We start from the raw sequence: 19,277 nt of genomic DNA on the forward strand, positions 1-19,277 counted from the left end.
AAACGTGCTGGATCTCCTCACGGTGCTGAAGGTGACTCAGCATTTTGCTCCTCTGCTGCGGGACCAGCATGTTCTGATCCACACCGACAACAGGGTCGCAGCGGCGTACATAAACCGGCAAGGGGGCGCGCGCTCAGCTCAGCTGCTGAACGTGGCCAGACGGCTGCTGTGCTGGGCACCATGTCCAGAGCGGACATCATGTCCAGAGGGGGTCCTCGTCACGGAGACTGGACCCTCCACCACGACCTGATCTCTCAGATCTGGAGCAGGTTCGGCAGGCCAGCAGTGGACATGTTCTCCACACGAGAGACCGCACAGTGTCAGCTGTGGTTCTCCCTGAGCCCGAAGGAGGATCCTCCTCTAGGAGTGGACGCCTTCGCTCATCTGTGGCCACATACGCTCCTTTACGCCTTCCCTCCGGTCCCGCTGATACAGCGGCTCCTGGACCGGGTTCCTGGCGAACAGCATCGGGTAATTCTGATAGCCCCCGAGCGCACAGGAGCTCCGTGGTTCTCCAACCTGCAGCAGTTGCTGTCAGGCCGCCCGTGGAAGCTGCCGTGGAGGGAGGATGCGCTCCTCCAGGCAGGAGGAGCGATCAGGAGCTACCCGGAAATAGGCCAGCGTCTCTGGGCCTAGTCGCTGAACGGGAGCGCTTAGAGAGGCTCGGGCGCCTCTACAACAGCACTATATGCGTCAAAATGGAAAGCTTTTGAGCGCTGGTGTGCGGAGAAAGGCGTGGATCCCATTTCATGTCCTCTAGCCTGCATACTGACGTTTCTCCAGCTGCTCATGGACAGGAATTTAGTCCTCAGCACAATTAAGACTTATACTGCGGCTATTTCCTCTTGTCATGAAGGTTTGTTGTTCCTTTCTGTCTCAGCATATAGGGGGGTGGCAGCTCAGCTGTGCTGCGTCCTAATCCTGCTTTTGCACCCAAGAGCATCACAAACTCTTTCACGTCGAGGATGATAACTTTGAATGGCTTCTATCCTCCTCCTCATAACTCTGAGGAGGAAGTCACACGCCATCTCCTCTGTCCCGTGCGCGCGCTCTCGTGTTACGTGGCGCGCACGGCTGCACTGCGCTGCACAGAGCGCCTGTCTGTGCATTACAGAGACAATTCTGCAGGACAGCCTTTATCTGCGCAGCGCCTCTCACACTGGCTGTGTGAGGCTATTTCTCAGGCTTATGTTTCCTCTGGGTTGGAGCCTCCAGAGAAGTTACTTCTGTTGATCTTCTCTCTCTGTGACCAGAGATGATGAAGACAAAAACGAGCAGGCATGTTTATGTTGCAGCATTATGGTTCAGCTGCTAATTGTTTCCTGACCCTCTCAGGGGTTGTTCACCTGCTCTGTTCATTGTTAGACGGTTACAGTTCGTAACTTATCCTCTTCGTCATCAGCAGCAGGTTTGGTCTCATCCTCTGCCCAGACCTCTGTGCTGTGGTATGCACCACTACAGAGAGGATGACATCTTAATGACTGATGAGTGTTATCTCTGCGAGCCTTTGGCTAGTTCTATGCAGCGTTACTGTTACAGTTCATAACCTTCGTTATCACTGTTCACAGACTCAGGTCTGTCATTCAGCCTCCACCCTGAACAGAGAACAGTTTACTTGTTCAGCTGCGCATGGCGCTTCTGAGTGCATCATTACGCACTCTGGAGGCTGAGGTGAAGCTCCTTGTGAGAACAGGTGGCTCAGGCTTGTGAGCAAACAGCAAAATAGCTATTTGGGAACCGATTGTCCGGTCTGACCATTATTTATACTGACCGGAGTGAGGCCCACACAGCAGGTGGGCGTGGACTATGGGAGTTAGGGTCATTTTGACCTTTTCCTGGCTCTCGCCAATGGGAGTATAAGAGAGTAGACATCTGGATATCATTGTTTAACTTTAGCGTTCCAAGATATGTCAAGTAGCGGAATTAATCGTTTTTGTACTTTTTGTGATAAACACTTCCCAGAACTTTCATCCAGTTGCCAACTTGACGTCAATAGCTTGTAACACATACACAGCAATGGAGACACACAGACTCTTGTGTTTAACGTACACACATCAGTAGCCTTTAAAGAGACAAGCTCTGTATCTGAATATTAGAATTCTCTGCTGGAACCCGTTTGTACGTTCTAGTCATAATAAAGAAGAATTCTCGTTGTCAAGACAAAGGGAACGCCATTTTTCCTCGAGTCTTTCTTTCTTTTATTTAAAGGTTAATAGTTAAATAATTTTCTCCCACAGGACTAAAGTTTTTCAGTACTTGCACGCGCGAAGGGATAAACCCACTAGCGAGAGCCTTAAAGGGCTACGCCTATATTCATAGAATCTGGGGTTACGGTACGTAACCAAAGTTTGGTTTAGTACTTTGAATCTGCTTAGGTTAACCTCGTACAAGCCAGAAGCTTGTGTTTGGGAAGCTTGGTGCATGTGTGTGTTTCTTTTCCCGTTTGGGTTTTGTATTGTTTTGTGTTTGTTAAAACCCATTCCTTTTGTAATAAATCACCTTTTTTATTCCATTCGTTTCTCTGGACACATTTTTATGTTGCCACCCCTGAACCCCTAGACCTTGGGGGCGTAACAAGGATTAGAAGCTTTATGAAAACTACAGAAGAAATATAATTTCAGTACATTTCTCAATGGAGGAGCTAAACAAAGACTATGATTGTCTTAAGCCAGGCATACACTGTTCGAGTTTCTGCCCTTTTTGGGCCGTCGTGCGAGAATTCTTTTGGACTGGGCCGAGTTTCAGCTTCATTGTGCATCGTATAGTATACAGGGGATACCGAGGGGTGATTTGCTCTAACGACCACCTCCTGATCAGGTATCGGACGGTTGGATGAAAATCAAACATGTTTGACATTCAGTCGGCCCTTGTGAGTGATCCTGCTGTTGAAGCAGAGTTACGAGCGTCTATGAGCTTATTTTCCCCCAACCTCGTGCACTGCGCATGCGCAAACAGGGAAATTCTTCTTCGTCTCCTCAAACAAAAACATGGGAGCAACTACGGAGGAGCAACTCGTAGAATTGCCAAGGCAGCGTGTTTTGTTGTAGTGAGCCTCATATTTAACAGTGAGCATCGATACTTCAACCTTTTTCTTCTTCTACTGTTGACATTTGGCTTCAAGGTAGACGACTCCGAGTAGCACCATCTCTCTACCGGGCTGAGTCCGACGTGTGGTTTTTAGACGTACAGTGTGAGCAGTCAGGTCGCATCAGAGCGTCGGGCCGTACAGTGTAATAACAGATATTGTGAGCAGTGAACTTTTAAACCCTGTGGTTTCACCGTACAGTTTGAGCTGTATATGAGTGCAACGATTGGAAATATCTAACAATGTATGCCTGGCTTTATGTAATCACGCCAATGTGTACCTTACATAGAAATATAAAGTTTTTAATCACACTAGAGTGCTCCAGCCTAATTACCGGTATGATACTAGGTCTTGAGCCGGTAAATTGCCAGGTCAGTTTTATCCAGTAAATCAGTTCTGGCTTTATTCACACATAACCCTGATCCAGTAAATTACCAGTAAATTCATTACGGGGTAAGGTTGTGAGTGTGAAAGGGGCTTAACAGTGAGAAGAGTTTAAGGTCGTCTTAGTTCCACAAATGAGTTTGAAGACACAACGTTGTTCATGACTGTGGTTTTAATCAAGCCTTTTATATTAACATAGCCATTTGGACATACAGTCAGATAGTTTAAGACCATGCACTTGTTTTCTACATCATGCAAAAAAATATATATATATATACACAATCCATTTACAGAGTACAGTATATAATCTGAAGCTACATTTCAGACTTTGGTCACTTCAAAAAGATTGGTTGGGCAAAAATCATAGCTCATGTAATTTGAAATAGCCATTTTCTACTTCATTGGTTCATTGATTTTACATTATTTACTTCAACAATCTTCCCCATTGCTGTTTTGAAAACATTTTATAAGCAGCCTCACAATATAAATCACTTGGAAGAGCTTCTCACAAGTAGAAAAAACAATACAATTTGAATTATACAACCATTTTACTGTATTTCTTTTATAGTTTGCTTTAAGGTTTTTACTCATTTTCCAGTTTTATCCCTCCAGGATGAAAAACATCTAAAACATAAAAAACAAATGTACAGTCTCCAGCATCTTCCACTTGTGATTTAATTATTCTTAATTTGAAGCTTTAACAAAGTTTTTTTAAATCCTCTGCTTGAAAGAAATTGTTTGCACATATGATTTTTATCATGTTCCCACCTTTCTTGACTATTATTTTAGCTGTTACCTGCACACCTTCATTTATTGTTCTGCTACTGTAAACTAGAGGCACCCCCACTGCACCTCCAGCCACTGCACCAATGGCTTTTGCGATGTCTAAACTAACGTATGGAACTAACACCGTGGCACCAAGTAACATTCCCAGCAATGCTCCAACTGTGATTCCAACTGAGATTTTCAAAATATGCCCCACTACTAACTGAAGGAACTCGTTTGTGTAGACGCCCTTGTTTTGTTTCATATTTTCTATTGTTTTGAGAAGCTGCTTCACTTGAAACCTGTTGCTCCTGTATCCATCCTGCTGGTTTTTCCAGTACTTGTTATCAACAACGTGGCACCTTCCACCACACTTATCCACCAGCTCTTTCAGATCTTTACTCTTTCCAACAAATTCATCAATGGTCTGCCCTTCTTCAAGCTGGTCACCATGTGTAAACACAACCACAGCATGTTTCAGACTTTCCTCTGAGAAATATTGCTTGATCATCTTAATGATTTCCTTCTCCTGGTCTGTGTATCGGTCCACTTTCAGCACAATGAGAAATGCATGAATCCCGGCTGAACAGTGTTCGATACACTTAATCATCTCAGCCTTCAGCTTCTCTTCTTCCAATGTGTTGTCAAAGAAGCCAGGAGTGTCAATAACTGTGACACGTTCTCCGTTGATATATTTAGATTCTGCGTTGCACTTGTTTGTAACAGATTCTGGAGATAATAAACCTTTAAACAGACTGTCTCCCAGTATGGTGTTGCCAAGGCTGCTCTTCCCAACGCCAGTTTTTCCCAGTAGGACAATCTTTGTTTCATTTGATCCTAGAAGAAAATAAAATAAATCCAATTAAATATTGACCACAAATGGAAAAGCACATGATGTTCCATTGGAGTCACATTATTCATCATTGCCAGTTTTGCACATTCTAACAAATGTGTCCTCTTTATCTAACACAGTTGGCCCTCAAACTGGGGTCCCCGAACCCCCCAGGGTCCACGAACAACATGTTGGGGGTCTGTGAAACGTTTGTTGTCGGGCCTGAGGAGGCAAAGTAACACAATGGACGAATATTTAACTTCGTCCACTTCATCAAGTAAGATAAAACCAAAAATTAGGAAGTATGACAACAGTTCGAGTTTGGGTTTATTGAGAATGAGGATCTTATATATATATATATTTTTTTTTATTTTTAAAAAAAAAAGCATACATAATTCTTAATGTATTTAACATTAAAAATGGCTTTTTAAAAATACTGTCAGCATGAGGAATCTAAAGGGGTTCTTGAAATATGTCTAACGCTGCAAAAGGGTCCCTGGTCATGAAAGGCTTGAGAACCCTGATATAAGGAACAGTGTTTGGTGCCCAGGGAGGATTCTGGTTCTAAAGGTCTTGCTCAAGGACCCACTGGCAGTCTGTGGAATTCTAACTGGAAAATTTGCTGCCTTGCCAGGACATAAATGGCTAGGGAGTAGGAAAGCTGTCAAAAGAAGTGTGCATGATATTAACAATTTCAGATTCATATTTGTATGTCATTCAAAATATTGTACAATACAGTATAAAATACAAATTTTGCTTCCATTTATCTGATTCTGAAAATGTTGTGGGTTAGGAATGTTTTTGAGTGAGTATGAATCTAAAGCTTGGATTCCAAAGTCTTGTGAATACAACTTACTATACAACTCTATTTTCTACGACAACAAGTATTCGTTGCTGTGGACACAAATTCAAGTTTGTGGTTATGAGTAGAAATGACGAGTGTTGAAATGATGTCACATTGGGGTGTATCACACAAGGATGAAGTCTGCGTAGTGAATGTCTAGTGGTGTGGGAGGAGTTTGTGTAAAACACGATTGGTTGGATAGACATGTTTGGGTGGGGTTTGAAAAAGTCATGACGGGGGATCATTACTTTCCTCCACCGCTCCCCAGGAGCTGTAGCAGGCGTTAGCTAACATACTATATAAGGCCAATATACTGTTTTAATATGATTGATCAAATATTTTGATTTTATTAAGCTATGCTGCTCGCTTCCAACTCTGCTACGATGAAACAGTGAGATGATAAGTACCGCGAAAGTCAAAAAACTGTTGTTACAAGCACCAACAGCTAGCCTGTTGCATCTTCTCATTAGCCTAGCATTTAACCATCATCCTAAATCTGGCTACTGTTAATGAGTGGTTTGCACAAAGCTCTGTCAGCATGGCAACTTCTAACAAGTCTCTAAAATGTTTTTACGTCGGCTTGTCCCCAAATGTCACCCGGACCGCTGTAATTGTATAACTACTGTCAATATATAAGCCCAGTGGACTAGCCTTTCCCATTGGTTTCCCAGTCAGTCAGTGATGGAGAATGATGTTTATGCACAGCATGACAAGCCATTTTAACATAAAATCACCTTCGTCTAGGCAATTACCTGTGGCTCTAAGAATTCAGAATGATAAAGATATCTGATATAAAAACACCACCTGAGTAAAAACAATTTTGAGATATCTCTTGTTGTGAACATTTTTATTGATGTATGTAACTCTGATCATATCTTCTCTGGGTCACCCCGCCTTTCTTCGTTAACCCAGAATGTATAAAAGTTAGTGTGTTCTTTTTCTCATTGCTCTGTTTTCTGACTGCATTAGGGGACAGAGACATTCAAACGCTCATGCCTTTGAATTAAAAAAACTTAAAGACAAACGAAGCATCATTTGTTTTCATGAGTGGTGTGCTCACTTAATTGATAATTATTATTATCCATTACAATTTGGCGTTGTCGGCAGGATCCGACATGCCAGGAGGACTGTGTGGTGAGGGATAAGGACGCTTGGCCAGCCTGAAGACCTATCTTCAGTCCACCTACATTGAAAAAAAGGGGAGTCCTGGAACCTGCCTGCAGCTCCTGGCTGATCGGATCTGAATCAAAGAAAATTCTGTGATGATTTCTGAGTGAGACACTGCTCTAAACCATTTTATTGTACATTAACCATCATCTCCTAATACTTGTTTAATTTTGCAGAGTTGGTGGAGTGGGAACATCAGCGCGAGGGCCTGACCCTGTCTGGAGAACAGGGCTGGTCTATTGGCAACAATAGGACCAAGCAAGACAAAGGGTTTTGCGGGTGGTTTTAGCATTTCTACACCTCATAAAGGAGAAAGCCAGGAGGGGCAGACGTGCCGCTTGTGGTAAAAATGGGTTCCGGAACCTCAAAGGCCTCGGGGGTGTCTCCCCCTCCTCCAGACTCTGCTGCAATGAATGCTAAAACCAAATTCTGAACTGAAACAGAGGGCAGGGGAAAATATTTTTCTGGTGACCTGGGGCGTGAGGCTTCACACACACACACACACACACACACCGCTACACTTGTGTTTGAATGCTAAAATGATACCTGCTTCTACTGATCCACATAGTTTGCTCAGAGGCCATCGCACACTTAGAATGTGCCACAGCTGTTACATCAGGCACGTATCTCCACACAAAAACCCCTGTCCTTTTTAAAAAATGCCTTTAAAGATGCTGGTAATAGATGAAGAAATTTGTTTTGTTGTTGACTCGGGTGCAACTCACTCTTATCTGCTAAATGTATTGAGGAACAGCCAAAGCTCAGTGGCTGTTATGTTTATTCTGTCTCAGCTTTCAGTTAGGGAAAGTTTTTCTGTTTCTTTTAAAGTGTTCCACTCCGTAGGGAGCGCAGCTGAAGCATTTTCTTTTGGTGTCTCATCTGTGTCCTTTAAATCTTATAGATAGAGCTTTGATGTGTAGATTGGACATTATCATTTCAAGCTCTAACGGACTGACGGTTCACACTCAGGACTTTGACTTTACTGCAGTACTTTGGGCCCTAGATAAATCTTTGTATGCATACGAATGGAAGCTTCCAGCTGCTCCTGTGCCTTAACATTTTGTCTCAGCAGTAAATGCTGCGACACCTGACAGTGACATAATGATTCAAATGACTTACATAGTATTCCCCTTGTGTCTGACGGACTTGACTTTGACTTGTGGAAACTTTCTCATTTAATACATTGATGATTTGTTAATCTGTACCGAATCAGCTAATCAATGCAGGACAGACATGTAAAATAGCTTTAACATCTCTATAAAATAGGCCATAAAGTCTCAAAATCTAAATGCAGTGTGTGCAGGAGGAAGTCACATTTTTGGGCCATGTTCTTTCATATAAAAGCAAAAAGTTGCCACATTTAACATGGCGGACGCTCTGACGCATCGCAGCAGAGGCAGAACCCACCCAATGACGCGTCTGTGTTTATGATGTCTATCGAACGGACCTGTTGTTTATGATTAGTATCGCTGGATTGAGTTATCTGAGACAACAGCGCGTTCATGCGTCACTTTAAAAGGGGAAATGTATCGATAGTAGAAACAACGATCAGCAACGCTGCTATTGGCTGTTCAGCATGGCCAAAGAACGCCCACAGTTTTTCTCCCAACCAGGACAAGTGCTTTTAACGGAAGGTTATGCCGAATGTGAGTCATTAATTAAAACGACAGGGAACACCTCAAAGTCTGCTAAAGCCAGGAGAGAGGGCTGGCAAAAAGCAGCAGACAAATTAAATGCGTAAATACTGTACATGGTAGATGCTTCTATCATATTCTACAGTATGAATTTTTGCATTTTAATGATCTCAAATTTACTTTGTTCTTTTATATCAGAGCCTCCACGGGACCCACTAGAACATGGGGACAAGTAAAAGTGAAATACAAGAATATTCTACAAAATGGTAGCCTCATTTAGTTTTGCAGTCATTATTTGCTTTCAAGATATTTGCAATTTAATTTGCTGAGTCATTTATTGAGATATTTAAAATACATTTGTGTTATCTTGAATAATGAGGTAATTTGAGATATCTTTAATTAGAATTAAGAGTAGTCAAAACAAAAAAACATGCTATCTCAATTTACTTTATAACTAGTCACAATGGGACTGTTGATATCTGAAATATATGTTTCAGATAGTTATTTAATAATCCAAACCAGGGATTTACCCCAATAATAACCACACACTATGCGAGAGCAAAAAATATTTAAAAGAAATCATTAAAAAAATGTAAATCTAATTCAAAGAAAGGTGCTTTTATTTTTACTTCATACATCTACTTTTCCTTAACTAATCCTCCCCTGTACATAGAATGTACTTATTTAAACATTACATTACTTCATTTAAATATAAACATGTTACATGACCTCAGGTTTGTATCTTAACATGAGTAGAAAATGTTAAGATACACATAAAATAAAATGAGCAATTCTATGTCTTACAGAGAAATACAGAAGAGGATTAGGGCCATTAAAAAAAAAAAAGTCAATTCAATTCTGACTTTATTCTCAGAATACTGAGAAAAAAGTCTGAATTGAATTGACTTTTTTTTTTTTGAATGGCCCTAATCCTCTTCCGTAGAGAAACACTTGGGGCAAGAGTAATGAACAATTGAAAAAGCTTTCCTTAAAAGTTTTAAAATCAAAATGATGACGTCGAAACCAAATTGCTCATGAATTATATCCTCCACATAAATAACAATACTAATCCCCCACAGAATGTTAATGAAAATCTTAACATGGCTTCCATAAAAGATGTTCGGGGTAAAACAAAATGGCTGCGGGGTAGACAGACAAAAGATCAGGAAAATACAGGAAATCATTAGTCAATGTTAAAAACAAGTCAAGTTATAATTTGTTTATTTTTACAGACAAACTATAGGAACTAAAAGTTACTCACGTGCCATGACGAAGATGATTTGAAAACAGTGTGAAGACCGTGTATTCAGTTGTTGGGTTTCTGAAAAAACGTTGAGTTTAAAGGCAGTGTTGCTCTCTCTTCAAGGTCAAAGCTGCTCTGCAGTTTCGTTTCACTTTTGATTTTGCTGCAGGGTCATTTGCATTGACGTAAATACTGTCATACAGATCTTTAGCAGATAGTTTTACCTTTTTAAGCTGATCCAAAATGATATGCCACGTCAGAAAGTGTTTCTTTGATTTACCACTTAAATAATGTGATGGCATTTATTTATTGTTCCTAAAGTATGACAGTCAGATTACAGAGAGATTAAGAGCCCTTTCATCAAACTCTAAACCTTACCCACGTTTCAAAATAAAAGGGGCCACGCCGAGGACATATTATTCTTATATTTAAATTAATCATTAAATATTAGCTTTATGCATTTCAGTATATCTGAGTTAGTCCAGAACATTCACATTACTATTTTACAGCATAATATTGTATATAAATAAATCAATATAGATTAGCCTGACACATTTCCTTATATTTGATTTATTACAATAGTCAAGATATCCTCAATTTAGCCTGGCAGTCTGTCCAATATAACTACCCTTATATTCTCTAAAGTGGTCAGAAACTGAATATAGTAAATTTAATAAAGTTTTCCAAATAACTAGCATATAACATTTACCTCTTTCACAGAAAATCTTGATTTAAAGAAAGAACTTCAGCTGCTAATTTAAATAACAAAGGACCAATGTGTTGTATTCCTTTACATGTGCTAACATTTTCTACAGTTGAATAAAAACAAAACTGAAATAATAATTTTTGAACCAATGGAAGAGTAACCACTGATCAGGCCTGAAATCTGGGTGTAGGGATGGACCCAGACCTGAACCTTCAACAACATCTAAAGAAAATTCAGTCAGCCTTTTATCACCTTAAGGACATTTGCAGAAACCTGTTTCACAAAAGCAGAATTTAGAAATTCAAGAAAAGAGATAAAGCCAGGCTTGACTTAGTAAGATCTGTGCATCCTGGCTCTATCTGTTTCACAAAGGCCAAACCAGGCTCAGTAGGTGAATATCCTCTAATAGAGTTGCAAAACAGATGTTTTAGGTCTAAGGTGATATCCTGTTCTGTTTATTGAGCTTTCTAAGACAATTTTAAAATCCAAACCAGGGATTCAACCCGATAATAATCACACACTATCAGAGAGCAAAAAACATTTAAAAGAAATCAAAGACAAAAATGTAAATCCGATTTAAGGAAAGGTGCTTTTACTTTTACTTCATACGTCTACTTTGCCTTTAACTAATCCTCCCCTGTACATAGAAGGAACTTATTTAAACTTTACATTATTTCATTTAAGTATAAATATGTCATACAACTTCAGGTTGGTATCTTAACATGAGCAGAAATGCATTTTTATCACACATATATTAAAATTAGGGCTGGGCAAGTTAACGCGTTAATTTCGCGTTAACTCATTAGACTATTAACGGCGATATTTTCTTTAACACGCATTAACGCATGTTGCTCACATGCTTTTATTTTGTGAAGGTCTGTTGCTGCGGTGTAGGGGTTTGAATCAGAACAGTAGGTGGCGATAATGCGGCAATAACCTCCCTGTCAGCCAAACCTCGGATTCAGAGTAAGAAAGGTGCTGGCCGGAAAAAAACAAAGCCGACATGGGGAAGGCGGTGTTTCCCGCAGGAATTTGCTTAGGCGAGGCGGTGAGTTGGCGGCCGGAACAAGTTTTGTGCGGAGCGGGGGGGTCTGCTTAGACGCCGTCGGTGAAGTCGCTTCTCGTTTCAAAGTATCCATGTGTTTTTGCCTGTTTTTCCCTGCCATTCACTATATGCACGCGAGAAAGCAACAACAAAAAAACGCGAGTTAACGTCAAATAAACGCAAGCAACGCAAGCATATCGAGTTAGCAAGCATTTCAGTTTAAAGTTCTTCCAGCATCGAATATGACAGAAACAAGTTAGTTGTAACCACTGCCAAGTTAAACTTTGGTATTGAACATAAAATGGTAATGCTGCTCCCTGCTGTTACCTCAGAAATTGCCTGTTTTTGGTAGATTTTTTCCCATAAAGAGAATTCCCTGTCAGTGGCAATAAGCTTTAATTTATTATTATTGCTATTTTTTGTTTTACATGTTTAAGTTGAGCTTTACACTAAATATGTGTTACTGATAAGTGCTACAAATGTTACAACACTTTTGTTCATATGGCAGCAGAACATTAAAATAAAAGTGCTCTTTACACTACTTTTGAATTCATTCTTGGAGTTTGTAAATACAATGCGATTAATCGCGATTAATCAGGGCGATTAATCGCGATTAAATATTTTAATCGTTGCCCAGCCCTAATTAAAATAAATAATTCTGTCTTACAGAGAAACACTTGGGGCAAGAGTAATGAACAACTTAAAAAGCTTTCTTTAAAAGTTTTAAAATCAAAATGATGATGTTGAAAACACATTTGTCAATGGATTATATCATCCACATAAATAACAATACTAATCTCCAGCAGAATGTTATTAAAAATCTTAACATGGCTTCCATAGAAGATAGAAAATGGCTCTGGGGTAAGCAGACAAAATATCAGGAAAATAAAGGAAATCATTAGTTAAATTATTCCAGTAAATCAGTTCACTAAGTGAAGCACATAACATAGAGTATTTACACACATATGGATGTTTTCAAGCCTTTATTTCTGTTAATTATAATTATTTTCCACCAATGAAAACACAGCTGTCTGTAATGCACTGACAGGGCAGAGAACATGACATGTTTAAACCTAACATGATATGGCATTTTAGAAAAGGTTATCATTAATTAAAACTGAAAAAAAATGGAGCAGATGTAGGTTACAATCAGGGCTGATGACAGAGATCTGATCCAAGAAGTGGGCAATGTTCAAAAACTGTTCTCTGTAGTGCCATAAGCTTTTCACTGGGTGGCGACAGAATACAGGAAAGTCAGCTTTATCAGCAACCTTCACTTCTGCTCCTCTAGTACAATATATGTAATGGAAATATAGTTTAATTTTTCTCCAAAATGAAAAGCAGTCCAGTATGTTGACAGCAGACTGGTGTGGTAACAAGTCTGATCCAGAGTCTAAAATCTGAAATATAGACTTCTGGACAAGCTCAACCAAACTAGACTTTCAGACGCTTTACTTACAACAATGATATTTTTTACTTGACTGCATATCACTGTTTCAGGGGCTTAATGTAATTCTTACCAAAACTGGGAAGAAAAATTTTCCTTCAAATAGTTTGCAGCCTTTGTTAGAAACCCTGTTGTCAATTACTTAATTAAACCGACATTTTTAACAGCACTACATTGCAGTGTCTCAGTAATGATTGTGCTTGATGACGTTGAGTAAAAAGCAGCATTTATGGAGATCAGACTTATCAACACAGGTTTCTAGGACAGGACAGACCATGTTTTTATGTTGATCTATACAAAATATCCTACAATCAGGGTGGACTAATATTAATTGATGAGATTTTTTGTGATAATTTCTGTTATGTTTATTGAAATAGAAAACAAATGCACTTTAAACAAGGTCGTTTTTTAAACTTAAATGACATAGCACACACCTTTTCTGTAGCCTTGGGGGTTTACAGGAAATGGTCCTGGAGTTCAGCCAGAGCAAAAGTGAAACTAAGTTGTCGAGCAACGTTTGAGTGCAGCAACAGGAGAAAAATCTCCCAGCGAGGACGAACACCATCAACAGCATTTTTCTGAAACACGGCTCCAATCTCTTCTTTGTCATGAATGGTGAGTCTTGTTTTCCTTCCGTCAGTCAGAGTGTAGACTTGTTAATCTGAAACGAAACAGAACATTTACTCTGCCGTCTGAACAAAACAAAGAACAGCACAGAGGTGAACTGTGAAAGTGCAAATTTCACAGTTTCAGATCTGCTTTATAGCACCGTCTCCTAGACGGCGGCTCCCCCATTTTGTTTCTCCTAGCAGGCAAAGAATTGTTCACTGTGCACTGAGAGTGTTGCAGGAGGGAAACAACACGATCACATAAGAAGAGCTTCTGCAGTACCTTTAAACAAGTTTTCATCCCTTGGAATCACCACATTAAAATCACAAACTTCAGCGTCTTTAATTAGGATTTTAATTATATGACGTGTAGAAGCTTGCTGTGAAAAGGAAGAAAGGAAAGTGTATATTTATCGAAATATTTTACAAGCAAATCTAATCAGTTTGCTGTGCATTTGCCTCCTTTTTCAACCACCTCTGTGGTGAAAGATGGTAATGGCAGCATGATGCTGTGGGGAAGTTTTTCTGCTGCAGGTCAGGGGAGCTGAACATGACTTGAGTTTGATGTGGAACTTTAACAATAGTGGAATGGTTTAGAGGCAAATTAATAAGTGGATTTAAGTCCAGACCTAAATTTAATTAAGAACAAGACTTGACATTTATTGTTTACCCAATCTGACTGAGACTGGCATTTTTGTCATAAAAGAACAGGGCAAAAAAAAGTACAACTCCAGGTGAGGGAGTCAAGTGAAGTTTCTTTGTATAGCACATTTCAGCAGTAAGGCTGCTCAAAGTGCTTTACATCATGAAAACATAAAATCATCATAAACACATTGAAACGGTCACTCGTTATGAGACCAGTAATAAACATTAAATTGTGTCAGGTGAAAATATCAATACACATCACATATGTTGGTCAGTGTTCCTGTTATTATAAACAGGTGGGTTTTCAGTCTTGACTTAAAGAAACTCTGTGTTTCTGCTGCTTTGCAGTTTTCTGGAAGTTTGTTCCAGATTTATGGAGCATAGAAGCTAAATGCTGCTTCTCCATGTCTGGTTCTGGTTCTGGTTCTGGTTATGACGGGTAGACCAGAACCAGAAGATCTGAGAGCAGGTAGAGACGTTCCCCTAAAGAGAGGAAGCTGAAATTGGAGCCAAAGGGGTTTTAATAAAGTATTAACTCAGAGATGTGAATATGCCCTTTTCACTTTTCAGAAAATTGTGCACTTCAACATACATTTAAGTTTGTGGTTGTAAACATGACAGTGTGCCAAAAAAGTAAAAAAATAAAGGAGTGTAACAAAGAACAGGAAAAATATCCACTCTTCAGAAATCCACTGGACAGAGTGATGGACCACAAAATGTTTCTGACTGACTACATAAAAGGGGGTCTGCAGACGGAGCTTAGCTTGTTGTGTCAACCGCCTTATAGATCGTGAATCAGGGAGTGTATATTGCATTTTTGGAAATATTTAATGTCGGCAGCAGCGGTTTAATTGTAGAAAATAATTGGTAAGTCCATTATAATTGATTTTTCTTCTCCTACTGCCAGACACACTGAGGATTGCCCTGTTGGGGAAAACTGGATCTGGAAAGAGCAGCCTGGCCAACATCATCTTTGGGAAGGAAGTCTTCAGACCCAAACATTTTACCAGCTCAGAGGAGGCTCGCTGTCAGGGAGAGACGGGACACGTTCATGGCAGGAGCCTCACTGTGATCGACACTCCTGGCTTTTTCCATTCAGGTCTGTCTGAGAAGGAGCTGAAGGGTGAGATAGTGAGGTGTGTCTCAGAGTGCATTCCTGGGCCCCATGCTTTTCTTCTTGTTTTGAGAGTGGAGAAATTTACATCACAGGAGGAACAGGTCATCAGGAACATAGAGGACTATTTCTCTGCTGATGTTTTTAAGTATTCTGTAGTCGTTTTCACACACGGCAACCAGTTGGCTGATGAAATGAAGATCGAGGAGTTTATTGGACGAAATCGACCTCTGAAAGATCTGGTGGCGAGGTGCGGAGAGAGGTGCCATGTCGTTGATAATAAATACTGGAATAACAACCAGCCGGAGGAGACCAGAAGCAACCGGTTCCAGGTGGCGCAGCTGATCAACACCATTGAAAAGATGGTGACAAAAAACAATGGCGGCTGCTACACCACCAGCATGCTGAAACACCAGCAGAAAGAAGTATTAGTCTACCGTTTGTTTAGGAGTTTGGTTACATATACAAGAGATAAGCGTGTGTTCATTTTTGGTTTGGTGTTGTTTGCAAGTGGAATTATTCTGTGGAGAAGATGGAGTGAACATCCTACACAGATCATGTAGGGCCAGATGATTCTTGAATTGGTTTAAATCAGTCCGTTTCATCAATCAGTTTATCAGTTTCCAGCATTTGATTGATTCTCTGCAGCTTGTCTCCCCTGACAGTAAAGCAGCATGTGACTGTAAACCTTAATGTACAGTCAGAGTTTACATTGTAAAGGCCTCCTTGTTTAAATGTTGCAGCATTAAAACTGAGGCTTTTCAGGGTAAAAATCAACATCTTTAGTCCGACTGAAGTTGTTCTTCTGTGATTCTCTTACTTTTGACCTGTTCTGTGTTTCTGCACATTTTGATGATTGAAAACTTTACTTCTAACAGTTTCCAGCTGTAATTTTGTTTCATGAAACAATAAACCGTTTCTGTTTAACTTACAAGTAATCATGATGTGATTATCCTTCATTATTGTTCAGCCCTGTGGACGTTTAGCTGTTGGCGGTTTAGTATCAAATGCCACAGCAGACACTCATGTTGATGAAGCACAAACTTGTCACTATTCTTTGAATTCCATTTGCCACATGAAATAAAGGGATCAAACATGTTTTTGTTTTGTTTTTCCATCTAATATGATGAGTTCATGGTAGTTTCCTAGTTTTAGCCAGTCTGGAGTTTGGGCTTCACTTTTAGTTTTGTTTGAGACAGCATACTGAAGAACCAACCCTCTGCCCACAGTTTCAAGTTTGTTTTTTAAGGGGTCTCCTTGTTAGTATAGTGGTGGGAGAGAACCTTATGTGGGAGTGCTAGTGGTTAGAGAGCTGGGTGTTTGTGTCTTGGAGAGTGCCCAAAGGTTGGTGGTTTGAAATCCAATCTGTCACTCCGGTTCCCTGAGCAAGATGCTTGACTACAGATTGCTCCCTCAGCGCCGCTGAGTGTTGGCGGCACACTGCTCCCTAAGGGATGGATTAAAGGCAGAGACATATCTCCCCTCTGTAGAACTATTGAAGGAGGTATTTCTTTATAAGTCTGTGTGAGTCTACGCTGTTATTTGTCAGGAATGAGGCGGAAAATCAAAAAAGACATTTTATACTTGCAGAAAATTTATGTGTGAGACCATATGATTAATGCACGTGTCGCAGCAGGATTTTTTCCCACAATGTAGTGATGAGTCAGTTGTGAAGGGTTTGGCTCTGAAGTGAATGACTATGTAACGTGCAGGAACTGGACCCAAGATTCAAACCAAGACAGGTCAGTGACGTTTCAAAACCTTTATTTAAAAGCACGAAGTAAGCCCAGCAACTCGGGCGCAATGGCTCACGTTCGGGTTGGAAATCCCCTGCGGCAGAGACAACAGGTTAGTGATCAGCTGGTGGTGACGGGAAAATGTGGGGAAGGTTGGATCACTAACCTGGTGGAGGGGTTCTAGAGCCGGCTTTGAGGCAGGCGAAACAGTTCCAGGGGCGGAGGTCCGTCTGTGTACAGGGCTTGCAGAGGCAGGGGCTGTTGAGCAGCCATCAGGCAGACAGGCAGTCCGTATGGGGCTTTCCTGGGGAGGTCCGGGTTCATTAACAGAAGGCAGAGATCCAGCGGCAGTACAAAGGGGCAATTCGAAAGACAGCTCCAGTCCAGGTCCAGTAATTGCCGGGCTCAGAGAATCACAGGGGTTAGACGGGTACCGGTACTCACAGACAGGTTCAGATGGGCAATCCAGGTTCCAAGGTCCAGAGGCCAACATAATCAGTTCTCAGACAGACAGACAGACAGAATCAGAACGGGGTCAGGCAGGCTTGGAAACAGACGGCAGATGAAGGTCGGGAACAGGCAGGTTTGTGTTTCAGAATCGCTGGAAAGTTCTTACCGGGACGGTTCGAGACCATGTGGCACTGGTCTGACGACAGGTCTTATGCGGGTGAGAACAGGTGGAACCGGTGAGGGATCAATGCAGGCAGGTGGAGTTGGGAAGGTTTGCTGAGTTATGGATTTCACCAGCACCAGTGCCAGGATGATCACAGACTGGCGCCGGCTCCTGAATCCTTCAGAAGTCTGTATTGGTATTCCTATGAAATAAAAACATGAACATTACGAATATGCAATCCAAAAAGAAATTTAAGCCCTGGAGAACCTCTTCGGGTGTTGGAAGGCCTGATCAGCTGCTGGCGTCCAGGAAAAAAGGTCTCTTGATGGAGGTAAGGGCTGAGAGAGGAGAGGCAATTGAGCTGAAGTTCTTGATGCAAATACGGTAAAAGTTGCCAAATCCTAGGAAGCGCTGGAGCTGTTAACAGGTAGTGGGAGTGGGCCATTCTTCAACTGCCTTGACCTTTCCTGGATCCGTCTTCTCCTGTTCATCCTCAAAAATGAATCCAAGGACTCACGATGGAACTCACATTTTTCAGCTTTCACGAAGAGCTCATTCTACAGGAGCCGCTGAAGGACCTGACAGACATGTTGCTGATGCTGTTTCAGATTCTTGAAAAAAATCAAGATGTCGTCTAGATAAAAACAAACTGATGAAGTCCCTAAGAACATCATTAATGATAGCTTGGAAGACAGCGGGGGCGTTGGTAAGGCCAGACAGCATAACGAGATATTCAAAGTGGTCCACCAGCTTAGTGCTGCTCGGCTAGCAGGCCTCGTAACAACACCAGGACATAGAGCAGAACTTCTCCAGGGCGGCTAGTCAGGTTAGCAGTTCTCTGGAGACACCAGGACACAGAGCAAGGGGTTAGCAGCCACGTTTCCGCTGATTCTTCAGACCTCTCCTGCCTTCCTCCCCCCTCACAGTCACACCAATGCAGGTGAGAGGGCAGCTGATGAGGCTTAAACAGAGAAAAGACGCAGGACCGGACGGCATCCCCCCCAGGCTGCTGAGGAACTGTGCAGATGAGCTCTGTGAGGTCCTTTGCTACACCTACAACCTGAGCCTCAGCCTGGAGGTGGTCCCCACCCTGTGGAAGACCTCCTGTGTGGTACCGGTTCCCAAAACACTGCACGCCAGTGAACCGGCCCACTTCAGACCAGTCACCCTGACCTCCCACCTGATGAAGACCATGGAGCGCCTCATCCTAGCTCACCTGCGCACTGTGGTCAGCCCCACCCTGGACCCGCTGCAGTTTGCCTACCGGCCCAACATCGGAGTAGAGGATGCCATCATCTACCTGCTGCAGCGGGCGCTAACCCACCTGGAGACCACCGGGAGCTCTGTGAGAGTCATGTTCTTTGACTTCTCCAGCGCTTTCAACACCATCAGACCAGTGCTGCTGATGG

The 19,277-nt window shown here is 41.6% G+C and overlaps 2 protein-coding genes across 2 annotated transcripts; one reads left to right on the top strand and one right to left on the bottom strand.

Annotated features, from left to right (window-relative positions):
• Positions 1-1,186: 1,186 nt before the first annotated feature.
• On the bottom strand, positions 1,187-5,075 carry LOC118559424 (GTPase IMAP family member 9-like; the record flags this gene model as incomplete). The annotated part of the gene is made up of 3 exons (XM_036130144.1): positions 1,187-1,243; positions 1,374-1,455; positions 4,378-5,075. Coding segments are annotated over 3 exons (837 nt in total), but the record flags the coding sequence as incomplete, so codon positions are not given.
• Positions 5,076-7,025: 1,950 nt separating this feature from the next.
• Positions 7,026-16,188, top strand: LOC118559425 (GTPase IMAP family member 9-like). Its single transcript, XM_036130145.1, has 2 exons — positions 7,026-7,044; positions 15,313-16,188. Exons 1-2 carry the CDS (start codon positions 7,026-7,028, stop codon positions 16,080-16,082), a joined length of 789 nt encoding a protein of 262 aa, XP_035986038.1. The 3' UTR covers positions 16,083-16,188.
• Positions 16,189-19,277: the final 3,089 nt, after the last annotated feature.

The sequence above is a fragment of the Fundulus heteroclitus genome, unplaced genomic scaffold (genome assembly GCF_011125445.2).
Source record: "Fundulus heteroclitus isolate FHET01 unplaced genomic scaffold, MU-UCD_Fhet_4.1 scaffold_282, whole genome shotgun sequence".
In the NCBI taxonomy this organism is placed as follows: Eukaryota; Metazoa; Chordata; class Actinopteri; order Cyprinodontiformes; family Fundulidae; genus Fundulus; species Fundulus heteroclitus.